Genomic DNA, 13,681 nt, shown 5'->3' on the forward strand with positions numbered 1-13,681 from the left:
AAAAAAAAAAAAAAAAAACAACACAAAAACCCAAACCAAAAGATAATAAAGAGCGTTTCCAGTCCAATCCAAGTCTGCTTGGCCTAATTTCCTCTCTCTGACAGTAACTAGGAGCAAAAGCCTAGGGTATAGTACAAAAGTAGGGCAAGCAGAGATATTTGCCCAGAACACTCTCCAGCCTGGTGTGGTTTGTGGCTCAGGGATTTCCCGATCCGGAAGTGATCTCTTTGTATTTAATTGCTCTCAGTAGGTTTTTCCCCTGCGAAATTCTTCATTCTTCATTGTATTGATTATACAGGATTGTTCAAACAGCAAGAGAGATATCACTTACCTCACATGACAGTAAGATAGCTATTTCATATCACCTGGTGGCTATTGGATTAGGCAGATCTTCTAAACCCAGGAAAGATGCTGTAATATGTAGTAATTTCAGCATACCTGGAATGTCCTGGTTTTCATCATTAACTGTCTCTTCTGAAAAGTTCACGAGAATTAACCAAAAAGCAGCTTCTGCAACCACCTTGGGTCAAGTTTAAGGAGGGGAAGAAAAATAATGATCAATTAAGTTTTCTTCATTGTCCAGAAGTTTCTGCCATTCAGGGTGGTTTGGAATGATTTTTCAACTGAAGCTGAAGTTGTAGCTTGGGCCTTGGCTGGATAGTTGACTAGTTGCCACACCTCTGGAACCCACTATTAGATGTTATTACATGCAGGGTGTATGAGGGGTTGTGTATATTCAACATGTATAGGAAGACATGTCTTCAGGACCGTACTTGTAGAAGCATGCTGTTTGCTGACAGGTTTGAATCTTACCCGTGTTAGTCACTGACAGTTTAGTTCTTTGGTATGCTTTGTTTAATCTCTGCCTTTTCCCTCTACAGTTAAATCACTCACAATAGAAACTGAAAGAACTGACAAATACTGAAGGATCAGAATTGTGTTGGAAGGGAAAAAAACAAGAAAAGCCAAGACTCTAACTATTTATGGATCTTGTTTCCCAACAAAGAGTACCTAAAAGCCATTGTCTCAGGGTTCAGAGACAGCTAAATGATTGATTTCACGTAAAATATTTGTTGTTCTAATTACAGTATCATCTGGGTCGTTGGCAACAAACAGATGCAAAAACAGCCTTTACATACCATCTTGAAAAACTTATGATTTGCTTAGTGTGCTTTATAATCTAAAGCATATGGCTTTGCATAGAACTGCAGTATCCAAAATGAAGCCGTAAGTAATGAATCACTGGGTGGAAGAAAATGCATTGCTTCTGTTACGAGTTCTTTCAGTGTGTGTATTCAAATGGTTCTGTTTAGGGTTATAAACAAAAGGCTACACTCACAGTTTTAGCAGTGTGTTACAGATTCTGGGATGCACATGACATCAAAGAGGCTGCACTAATTTCCCTAGCAGTCTATGGCTCTTGGCACTATGAGCACACTCCATCTGAATAAACAGAATTCTAGTTCACCACAGTTTTGTGGGGGATCTGAGGTGATCATGAAGCTTGATTTTGTTTTATTTTAAACCTTTCTATGATAGGACTTTTTACCCCTCCAGATTCTGTGTTTTCAGTTAATCTGGTTACTACATTTGCGGCTATAGACTTAGGCTTCAAAGCACTTGACACTGAAAATAATTAAATCTAACTTCTTATTCTTACCTACTGAATCCAAGTAAGAGCTTTGAGTGCACTGGATTTTCAAGATTTGCTAGGGATTAATCGCTCTTTCTAATCATTAGTATATATTTTTCAAAGTTGGTAACATCCTTACCCTTAGCAAAACTTATGTGAAGCTCCAGTAAGATATTTTGTGAGAGTTAGCAAGGGCTGAGGCCTTGTAACTTCTCAAAATACATCGATTTATTGTTCTTTACATGCTTGCTTGTCACTAGCTGCATGAAGAGCACCAGTCCCTGTAAATATTCCTGGACTCTCTTCTGTAGAGGAAGGGGCTGAGGGAATTTGGTGGCAAGAATGGTTCCCATCATACTATATCTCATTGTATCAACAGACCGGATGGCCTTATTGAACATTTGCAGAGCTCTGGAGCTACTGCTAGGTAAGCATGAAGTATCCTGGAGAGAATTGCAATTGTTAATAGTGTTAAATATGCCAATATGCCTCCAGGCTCCTGATGTTACTAGATTAATCAAATCCTCTGATGCCAGAACTTAGGTTTGACTGCCTCGCCATTAATGGTTGTTTATTCCCTTTTCTTCTCTTACTTAGTTTCTCAGTATCTTACTTGATTGTTTCATTTTTTGTCTTTTTCCCATCCATTTCTCTTTCCTGGAGTTTTCTATTTCCCCTCTCATTAACCTCAGAGGGGAAAAGAAGATATTAGAGACATACCTCATTACTTAAGTCACCAAGTAGCTTTGCTCTTTATTCTCTCTTGCCCTATGCTGTTGTCTCTTGGTGTGGTTCTGAATGTAATGAGACTAAAATCTTTCAGAGATGGTGTGTTTATTTTCTATCAGCATCCAGCATTTTTGCAGAACCACCATAATATAATTAAATTTATAATATATAACAAAGACCTGATAACTTCATTATTCCCAAACGAAGCTAGAGATTTTACTTTATTCTATAGTACTTGTTCTGTGAAGCCTATTACAGCTGATATTCTGTCCTTGTTTCTGATGCATTTATAGTTGGTAGCATTTAACAGGCAGTGTCCAAATACTCTGTGATGTGGGCCTGGTATCTCTTAATGTGTGCTCATATTAAAGTCACACTGTTTAGTACAGTTTAGTACAGGGATGTGCAAGATAAATCTGTGTTAACTGGCTTGAGTATGGCAAGCAGGCAGGCGCAGCAGGGGCTCAGTGGGGGCTAACTGCCTGAGCCTGCACTCTGCTTCTCAGGCAAGTTTGTCATTTTACTCCCATTTTGCGCTTACAGTGTGATGCAAATTTGTGCAAAGGGTGGAGAATCATGGCAATGAGAAAGGGAGGAAAACAAGTTTATATGAAGACTCACGGCCAAACAGCATTATGCACCCTTTGTAAATCTCTCTTTTTTTTTAAATAGAGCTGAAATAGTTAAAATCATAAAGCACAGTTCATTTACAGCATTTTTTACTGCGTAAGTGACGTTCAGTTACTGCCATTTAACACTGGTATGAGTGAGACCAGAATCACTAGCCCCTTGAGTCCTCTGCTTGAACAGACTTGTATGGCACAGAAAATGTAGCTGTTCCTTGAAATCAACATGCTGCATAAAATTATCCACTTAGCATCCAGTCCAGGAGGAGAATGTATATTATCGTTGTCTGTGAGGTCATTTCTGCATTTGCCCAAGACTTCAAGAGAAAAAGTGAAGTTAACTTGCTGCCTTGAAAAATGATTCAAAACTGGAAAAGCTTGAAAACATCAAAATACATATAAATTATCAAAGGAGAACAAAGACAAGTTTTTCCACAAAAGTCTTCTCCCCAGGCTATAACAATGCTTTACATAGGCATGATCAATATATCCAGGCTTGAGAACCAAAGTCTTTAGGAATAAATTAGGCTGGCAGGAAAAGAAACAAACAAAGAACAAATTAACATGATTTTAAACATTGCTTAAATTTTCATGAATGTAGACCTTGAGATGTTATGATGAGATCCCATGAGTCTGTGCTAATATTTGCTTATAATTAAGGGTTGCACTTTCATGTTTCATCTGATATTATAGATTGGAAATCAGCCACATGCTTACTATTTTTCTTGGTCATACTGATTTATCTACTTTATTTGCTTACACTGTTACAAATATATATGATCCCCTAAATGGCCCCATTACATTTCCTTTAGTGGGCTGCCCCTTCTCGTACTCTAAATCTCCCCATCTGAGTAATCAGAGAATAACTACCCTTCCTGAGATATTTGGTGTCTTTTCAGCTATAACAGAAAAACAGACAGGACAAACCCCTTCCAAACCTGCTTTAGGTAAATGGCTTCAGAAGAAATATGAGAGTACTTAGCTCCACCCTGCAGTATGTGTTGTAGTGGATGGAGTCCCTTCAGCAAGGGAATCAGCCACGCAACCTGCTTTGTGGCATTGGACACATTGGCAAAGATCCCTTCCATGCATTCCATGCTAAAACTAAGATGTCATCCAGAGTTTAGAGCCCCCTCTGAGCTGCACCAACCTTAAAACAATCTGACTCACGTCAGTGAATTTTACAAGGTCCAAATGCAGTTGTAGCTCCTCGTCACCATTTTCTCTGCTGAATTCTCCATATAGGAAAAATTAGCAATTTTGGGTGAGGTTATCAGCATCAAGAGGTTTTTGAAGCAAGGGTTCAACCATGAACAGTTTTTGAAGACCCTAGCTTTATTGCAGAGAGCAAAATCTGATGATTCACAGTTCCTCTGAAGAGTGTCCAGTGCCTGTCCACAGGTTTTCAATACCGAGATAACCAGGGCAAACAGGACATCTAAGATGAGATCTTCACTGAATATTAGATGCAATCATCTGCTTCATGGGAAGTCATTAGAAAATTACATTTTTGCAGGTACTCTTTTGAAAGTATTGGTCAGGGCCCAAATCCTGAATGCAATCCTTGTGTCAGTGCTAAAGAGCATTTTAAAGCCTTCCGTTAAATCTCACTGTTTGGCAGTTTGTGTATTTCTGAAACAGTCCTTTGCAGCTTTTGGAAAGGATGGATTTTTTAAACAGAAAAATCATCTAAATAAGATATGGCATAAGAAATGTGCTAATCATCTCCAAGCCAAGAGATATCATAAAAAGTGTCATTATGATGGATGTGATAGCTAATTGAAGAAAAATGTTTCCATTTCGGCCGTAAGAAAGGAAAGAAGAAACAGATGAAAATGCTGAGGTGAAAGTATATCCCAGAAATCAAAAGATCAATATAAAATCTTCTGCAGATTAGGATTTGTGATAAAAATCACATTAGAGAAATGAATTTATAGTAAACTAGAAGTGATCTGTGTCATATCATGAACAGTTTTTAACTGTAGCTTTAATCAAAGCATACCTTTTCTAAAAGCTTCTATTCGCAACCTGATTTTCCATCATACTGCTAAATATTTTTTTCTCCTGATTGATTGCTTTCACTATGTGCTGTATTTCTGGTCTGAAATTTTCTTCCACTTCTGACCATTAGACAATTCAGATGTTTCTTTCTGAAGGTGAAAACCATCCACCTTCTATACAGGGGTTTTAGACTTGCTTCAAATTCCCTCTTAACCTTCTTTTGAAAAAATTGAAATAGAACAGTCTTCTTAAATTTCTCACCATATGGCAGGTTTTCCAGATTTCAGATTGTTTTTGTTCTCAAAACATTCTGCACTTTACAGCTCCCCTTTAAAATAATTCTGCACTCAATGATAAAACTGTTTTCCTGTTTCTGTTCAGTAGTCCTCTGCTTTGCACCCAGTCTACTTCATATTCATCTGAATATCCATGACGATTCCCAAGTCTCTCCTAGAGACACTGCTTCTAATTATGCAATTCCCAATCCTGAAAAATGTAACTTGAATGTTTGACTTTGCATTTAGTTGAAAAAAAACCAGATCTTTTCAATTTGTCTGAGCACTGCAAGGTCCTGATCTATTGGCTTGGGCTCTTATGTACCAGAGAAATAAAAAGGATACCAATAGTGGTAATGGAGGAGTAAACAGAAACCCCATCGGTTTGTTTACTTATAAATACTGTATACTCCAACAGATTTACCCATTTGGCAGTTTCTAATTCCTTTCACTGTAAGCAACATCAATTTTGTAGTAGCTTTAGGGAAGCATCCACATGAGCCGCTCACCCATGTGTATCAGCCTCTCTGGGTTTGAGTGAGGAAAGGAGGAGGATGCCCAGAACCTCAGCTACCCTACGTTTGCTAGATCAGCTGACACGGTGTGCTTGGCAGAAGGTGTTATGCCTGCTGTGTTATTTCTGCACTGCAGTAAGGAATTTACTAATAAAGAAATGGTAACATCAGGATATTCTGCTCTTAGAGTTACAAAGCAAATTTTCTTCCAGACAAAAGGGAATCAGGTCTCTTAAGAAAAAAATGCTGCTAAAGGACAATCTGAAGGAGGTGCACGTGCTCCCTCGCTCATCTGGTCTCTAAACTTGTAGTAGACTCAGGAGCCTGGACATGGCAGAGGCACTTGGCACAGTTTGGGTGCGGTGTAGACAATACCCTGTTAATGATACTGGTGCTGCTGTTGTTGCTATTAAAATGACAAGTGACTTTTTTCTTATTGGCGGCTTTAAGTTTGTCATCAAAGCAAAATATTTTAGAACAGTGTTTAAAATGCCTATTCAACTGCTGAGTGTTGAGCACATGTTAATACTGTTTTCTCCAGATATGGTAGTTTATGATAAATGTTACCAGATTTTGCACTGTTCGTGTAGTATGCTACTAAACACTAAGACAAATGGGCCCACTGAAAGGGTATTTCCTTTGGAGGACACAAGCTGCAGACCACCCATAGAATACACAGAAGTAATTAAGTGTCAGGATAAAAAGCTAGAGCAAAATACTAGTGTCTCAGAATCCTAATGAATAAAAGACATGTTTAAAACAAAGATTAGACATATAGGTGTTTTGAAAAAGTAACATTAAGGCCTCAACAGCATTTGAGGGAAAGGAAAAAAGAACACCCTGTCATATTAGTGTACTGTTTGAAAATTTCTAAATATTTGCGTGCCATGTTTTTACTTCTGGCAAGGTGTGTGAGAGGCATGTGAAATTACACAGAACTGTGAGGACCCAAGTCTTTATTCATGTCAGCTTCTTGGTAGACTAAAAAAAAAATTATTTGTGGAGAGGTATTCAGGAACTACATTGCTGTAAAAAAGCAACTCATATAGCCTTGTAACTGAAAACATTGCTTGCAAAAATTTCAGACCCTGCAGTCCTGAGACAGAAAGCTCTGAGATCAATTTGAGTAACTTTTAGACCAAACAGAGAGAGAGTAGAATATAGTTATGGCAGGTCTTCCGCAAAACTTCCAGAGACTTCAGAGATAACAAAATTGCATCTATATCCTATCTAAGTATTAGAGAAAAAGCTTTCCAAAGACACAGGCATTACTTGGGCAGCCAATTTCCCCAGAAGTATTTTCTGGAACAGATTCTGTCTTGTCTGGTTTTGTACAATACAGATAAATGGCAAAGGTTCAGGCTCAGCCGTCGCATTCTCTTTAGCAAAAATATAAAGGTTTAGTGAACTTGAAAGCATAAAGCATTGAAGCTTTGGGTATTAAATTAGCAAGCAGCATAAACATATTATTTAAAAGTTATTTTGTATTACTGGAGAAATGTACTTTTCTCTATAAAATTGTTTTTGAATTTTAGACCCAGCTCTGCAGTCAGTTCCCTGGTGGCCATTTAACCCACCATCCCTCCCAGGTGTTGTGAGGAAACATGACAGTTGGCACGAAACAAGTGCTCCCCTCCCACACAGGCATTACAGTCCCACGCTGAGAGGAAACTAATATCTTTCAAATTTCACTGTTGGGAGGGAGAAAGACAGTGAAAGAGAGAAAATCTCCCGGAACAGTCAGTCATTTGACTGAAAAGGCCAAAGTTCAGCCACCTTCTCTACCTCACTCAGTAATTGCAGAAAAGTACAATAGTTGCAGACTGTAAACCTGGGTGTATAATAAACCTTCTTTGTAATATTACCTGCTCCTTAAGGCCAGATCTTACAAATGGATTTGTGAGATTAGAGCCCTGCATCCGCACGAGCCATATTGACTTCAGTTTTGAAGTGTTTAAAGGAACTCATGTGCTACTTGATCTTTGTGCTGGTCTTTTGTATCCGAGCAAGTTTCCCGTGCAGTATGGAATGCAAATGTGATAAGATGTATACTTTTTCTTCAAAACAAAAAAACTGTTTTTATTCATACTGTCACTAAATTATTTTTAACAGGGAGATATCAGAAAAGCCAAAGTATTGGGAGAATTATTTGAAAAGTAAAATGACCTTTCCTTATCCCCCACAGTGTTTTTTAGTAACCTAATGATCCTGATTTACCCTGAAAATAGTTGTTCTGGTAATCTAGAGGTTGTGCCACAGAAAGTGCCTGGTAAAATAGAGTACAGCACACTAGAATGTCTTTTTTTGTTAATAAGAGAAAAAAAAGGGAATAAAAAGGCTGTTAGTTCTTTTCAGAATCCACCGCTTCTGAAATATTTCCTTCATCTTTAAACTCTGCTTTCCAGATGACTTTAAGCAACTGTTACTTTACAGCACATCACAAATTATATTAAGAAAGCCTAATTCCAAACCAGTCCGATTACTCTGATTAAACCGAGAGCCGTGTCAAGAAGGTAGCCCTTTTATATAATAAAAATGATGATAATAGACTAAGTCTCATCAGTCAAAGGGCTTTATTACTGTCTACTGTAGAAAAACGGTTTTGCTGCTGCTGAATGATGTATCCCTAGCTAGTCACAATATACCTCATTTCCTGCTTAGATAACAGAAGATACTATGATAAAGTGTGAAAGGAATAAGGAGCTGTGTGATATAGATATATGGAAGAATAAAAAATGTTATAAAAGTAAAAATGAAGTTCTGCTTAAAAACTTGTGTTTGAACTAAGTTTCAAAAGAGAAAACAAAGATCCCCAAGTTTCTGTGTGCTTACTTTGGATAGGACAGACTTGCTAATAAATCCAGGACCAAATAGGACAGAAGAAAAGACTGTTTACAGACTAAAATACGCTAAGACGTTCACAGCACCTGGCACAGCTTAAAACTAAATTGTGTTATCTTACTGAAGGTTCAGAAAACTGTCTTGAACAGAAGCTGAGAACACCTCGTCGACGATGTCAGCAGCCCAAAATACTGAATAGCCCTGAGGACAACATGTACTATAACCAGTTAAATGTGAGTTCAAAGTGGCAATAAAGCTGTTTTACTGGCTTTGTTTCCAGTTAATAATTCTGTTATTAATACCTGTTTCAGCCCCTCCAGCCCCACCCCCACGTTCTTCTGCTCTCGTCTTGAACATGTGCTTATGCTCTTTATCTGTTGCTTTCATGTCAGGATGTCTGCCTTCACGGTGAATAATTGATGTGGTTTATCAAAGACGAGCAAGATGCATGCTTCATCAGGCTCACTTGAGCCCTTTGATCAAAAAAATTATGCTGTGACTTCTGATATTATCAGCATCTGCTTGCATTCAACACAAAATCACTTTGAATTAAAAATTAACGACTTGCTGCTTTGCTTTGACTGTGTGTTCTTGGCCCTCTCCACAGGGAACTCTAGAATATCAAGGGAGCAAGAGGAAGCCAAGAAAACTTGGGTAAATATCTATCTTCTTAGTTCTAAGCAACTGTAAACAGAAGAAGTCCTTTGTGATATTACAGAATATGCAAAACTTTCTAGAGAGGTTTCTAAAAATAAACAATTAACATATTTCTCTGCATTGACATTGGACGTTTCTGCAGAAGCAAATGTAAAACTTGTATGTACTGCTGTCTGCAGACACTAGAACTGATTCTCACAAAATATCCTCCACTGCTCTCTCTGAGTAATACTATGACAAAAAAATAGCTTTCTTCATGTTTTTAAGTGCATTTAGCACTAGTGAAAGTTGCCAAACGAAGGGTGTTGAAACTGAAGTTCTCTGACCTAGAACATGGGCAGAAGCCCCGCCAGCTCTGCAGCACCACACTCGCGATGGGCTTCAGCCCTCCTGGGGGAGCATATTTTAAGAACTGACAGAGAGGCCGCTCAGCCCAAGGAGTTGCTCCTTCTCTGTTATCTGCATCAATTCTCATAGTCACATGAGCAGTTATCACCTGGTGATAGGCAGAAATCACTGAAAACGATTTACAAAAGCCAAGTTGGCTCCTATACAATTGCCAAAATATTTCATTGACTGGTCACTTGGAGCAGAGAGAACTGATGGATGCTTGTTCTTGCAAATGCATCCATTCCAAAACTATACAAGAACTTTCTGTGTTATTTCCTCTGTTTTTAATTAATCTTCTGAATATAACTGTATGAATAGGAGGTCTTTGAGTCAAGGTTAAACCCCATAATTTTGCACGACTGTGCAAGATTTGGTTTATTTGTCTCCCTCCCCTAGTTTAAAAAAGTCTATATTCATCTTCAAGGAATAAAAACACTCACATGGGACTGCAGCACTGATCATGCATCACAGGGAAATGAAAGCCCCTTGATGTCAATAGGGCTTTCCCTCCAAATTGGTGATGTGGTCTTTGGCTCATATTCACAGCAAACCATCAGCTGAAATACGTTATCAAAATTATACCCTACTTGTGGAGCATATACAGATAAAAAAACCCCATTGCTCAAATGAAAAGCCCATTTGATGCAAATAGTTGGTCTGTCATTCTGTATATGCAAATTGAAAGACTGTGTCGCATTTCACTGATCCTCAGAACCATTCAGAGTATAATCTTAAAAAGGTATAGCAAAGTAGAAGTATGTATAAAAGCTATGTCTTTCTTACCAGGTCATCCCATCTTTTCTTTTTTTTCCTTTCTTGTATTAGCACTCTCCGTTTTCACATCCTCGGAGAAGTTTCTGTTTCTGAAGATACTGACAGAATTCATTTTTTAAATTAATAAATGTTGTTTGTTTTCTTTCAAGCCAAATCAAAGTGCTTGATGGAGAGGATGAGTATTACAAATCATTGTCAGCTGTTGAATCTATCCCTGAAGATGACAGCTTTCTCAGTTCCCCATCTCCTCCTTCTTCAAGAGGTGTGTCTTTTGCTCAAAGCTGAACTTCACTTACTCTATTGACTAATACTGGTAAAAGCATTCTCATGCTGGTAATTTCATCTAATTAACTTTGTGCGTGTGTGTTTATATAATATATTAAAAAAAAAAATTTCAGCTAGTAACTTCCTTTCACTAATTTAGACCTGGGTTTGCAGCTGTAAATTGCCCCGTTTTGCTGTATTTCTATAAGCAATTGCAGTAAAAGGGAGCAGCACTACCTGTGTCTCTTGGTGTTGGTAACAGACATGTTTCTTCAGCAGCAAGGTTAGTTTATACAGTTCTGACCCTTTCTTCCCTGCTCCCCCGGCTGCTGTTCCCGCCCTGTGCCATCCCTTCTGTTGTGCTGGCACAACTGCTGGGAGAGCTGTGTGAAAAATAAGATCAAGGAACTGAACTGGATTAAAAGACCTCCGTACTAAAAATTTTCATTTGGGGTGAAAATGTTTTCTATTTCATTAGACTGATATTAAGCATCATCCTTTATACCTTTCTGTGCTGCGTATGGCTTTTAACACTACAAAAATGTACAGAGTAAAATCATCTAAAATAGTAATTGTCTCAATTTACCTCATAAATATTTTTCTTCTAAAGTATTAGTTTACCATAAGTTCAACTTGAAGAATTATTTCAAATATAGGAAGAAAACAGTTTTAAAATTAACATTTCACACACTGCTTCGTGTAGCTCTTGTGACTGAAACCATCATTATGACTTGTTATTCTTGTTATCGATGCAAGTATTTAATTTCTTTCTTAACCTCCATCTCTGGGCTTTGGTGACTTCTGCATTTCCACAGCCCTCTTGTATGTAGCAGGAAAAAAAATGTCACCTGCAAATTTTTCTACTTGCTTTTCACTTTTTTTCCAAATCCTGACTGAAGCAATACTGAAACAATATGTAACTTTCTATGGAACGCTGAGATGCTTTGCTAGTAACCATTTCTGTGACAGAAGCTGACTATGTCAACTTACACTTCACTTGCTGTTTCTGAGCCACAGTTTTGATCTGTGACAATTCTTTGCTTCTTTTCCATATAAGCTCCTGTCAAAATCTTTTGGAAATAAAACGCTCACATGTGTACCGCCTTACAAATCTGCTCAAAATGATTATTTTTAGTTTTTGAGATACCATGCTGATTAAATGTGACCATGTATTATATACATCTAATGACGATGCTTGTTTTCATCTCCTCTCCAATGGGTTTACCCTGATCTGTGCTAACAAACCTTCTTCCTTGTGGAGGTGCAGTTCACACCTTAAGTTCCTTAAGCTACAGATTTTCTTACTGTCAGGGTTCACTGGCACTGTCTTTTTGACCACAAGACAAGGCAGGATGGCATGGGAAATGAGACCTAAATGCAGTCAGGGAATCCCTAAGCCAGAATAGGGTTTGAAAGGAAAAGAGGTAATGAAATTGATAGTTCAGCAAAAGCTTTGTCTGTCCTAATAAACACAGAAATTAAGTCAGGCAGGGCAGATGAGGATGAGAGAAAGATTTGGCTGTTCCAGGAAGAACAATTCTTCATCCCAAATGTGACAGAAGGTTGAAACTAGAAGTTAAAATCCTGCTGGATGTTGGAGTCCTTCAGTTCACTCCTCATTGTCCTCTGCCGTACATCTGGGTAGATGCAATTTAAAAGCACTTTGGAGCCTTTAAAATTTAGAGCCTTCTTTAACAGCGGAGAATTGGTGAGTAGCTGCAGATGAATTAATGATATTCAAAACTGCAGTGCAAATATGAATGGCAACTAATATGAATGCATGCTTGCAGATCAGTTTCTTTATGTTTTATCTAAATGTAACAAGAATGATTATTTGTTATGATACCTCATCAAAAATAACATACAACTTTTCCTACACAATTTATAAATTCTCCATTAATTTGTAATATATCTGGATGGAAAATAATGTTATTTTAAGAGTCAAATGACTTACTCTGTTCTGGTATTGGCATAGATCACATGGAGTTCTAGCAATATTGCTTTGTGGTTCTATCCTTCCTTTTTGAAAACTATTTGGGAAGATAAAGTTTTACTATTATTGCAATGCACATCATTATTATGCATAGTTAAGAGTTTATCAATTGTTTTAGTTAAATGGTAGTGAGGTTTCCAGTTAGATATCATATGACCTGTCTAAAAACCAACAGGTTTTCCTTACACTGAATAGTACATTACTTTGAGTAGTTCTATTAATTTCACAAAGCAGCAAGGGGAAGTGAAAAATGATATATAATTCAGTGAAGCACTTAAGCCAAAGCCTAAGTCCCACTGAAATCAATGAAATTTCAGCACGTGATTAAGTGCTTTGCTGAATGGGGCCCCAATTTTACAAAAGCAGCTTCAGACATTAAATAGTAAAGCACAAGCAAAATGCAAACACTCCCTAAGTACATTCCTTAGGTTTCTTCTTTTTTCTTCTTCCTAATTGTTAAGCTTGTATCAGTCTCAGCTATCAGAAATGGACTTCAAATAGATTTTAAGCAGTCTTTAATTGCATGGAAAGGGTAAAGTACAATAATTTCCTTGTTATATGTAATGCCACTATCTACATGTGCTATAATTTTTCAAATTAGTTTGATGTGACTAATATTTTTATACTGAGGTTACTATCTAAAAGCTGCTGTTGAGTAGTGTGTTTTCATTCTTGCTACTTCTGGCTAAAAACTGTGCACAAAGCTGGTCTGTACATTTTGCTATTTCATAACTTAGCCCCCTTGCCTCATTTGGTTTTGATCAATTCACTTTTCCCTTCACCAGATAACCCCTGTGAGGTCGCCTTCTCTCATCCTCATTTTAGAGCATGTATATGCCTTTAGATTATTAAAAGCCATATCCTCAGCCTGCTGTAGTGCCATGCAGTTGCATTAAAACTGGCCAAAGTGTTGAACTTCTGTTCCCACATTGATAGATGTGTGTGTGTTTGAGTTGATTGATTTGTGCATCAAAAGGAGTCCA

The 13,681-nt window shown here is 37.7% G+C and overlaps 1 protein-coding gene across 1 annotated transcript in view; it reads left to right on the forward strand.

Annotated features, from left to right (window-relative positions):
• The window catches only part of MYO3B (myosin IIIB), a 185,697-nt gene extending 174,545 nt beyond the window's left edge, over window positions 1–11,152 (forward strand). The window contains exons 32-34 of the mRNA XM_014954229.1: window positions 8,747–8,853; window positions 9,228–9,274; window positions 10,591–11,152. Of these exons, the coding sequence (XP_014809715.1) occupies window positions 8,747–8,853; window positions 9,228–9,274; window positions 10,591–10,726 (290 nt within the window). The 3' untranslated portion in view covers window positions 10,727–11,152. The remainder of the gene's footprint in view (window positions 1–8,746; window positions 8,854–9,227; window positions 9,275–10,590) is intronic.
• The last annotated feature ends 2,529 nt before the right edge of the window (window positions 11,153–13,681 follow it).

The sequence above is a fragment of the Calidris pugnax genome, unplaced genomic scaffold (genome assembly GCF_001431845.1).
Source record: "Calidris pugnax isolate Ruff unplaced genomic scaffold, ASM143184v1 scaffold103, whole genome shotgun sequence".
In the NCBI taxonomy this organism is placed as follows: domain Eukaryota; kingdom Metazoa; phylum Chordata; class Aves; order Charadriiformes; family Scolopacidae; genus Calidris; species Calidris pugnax.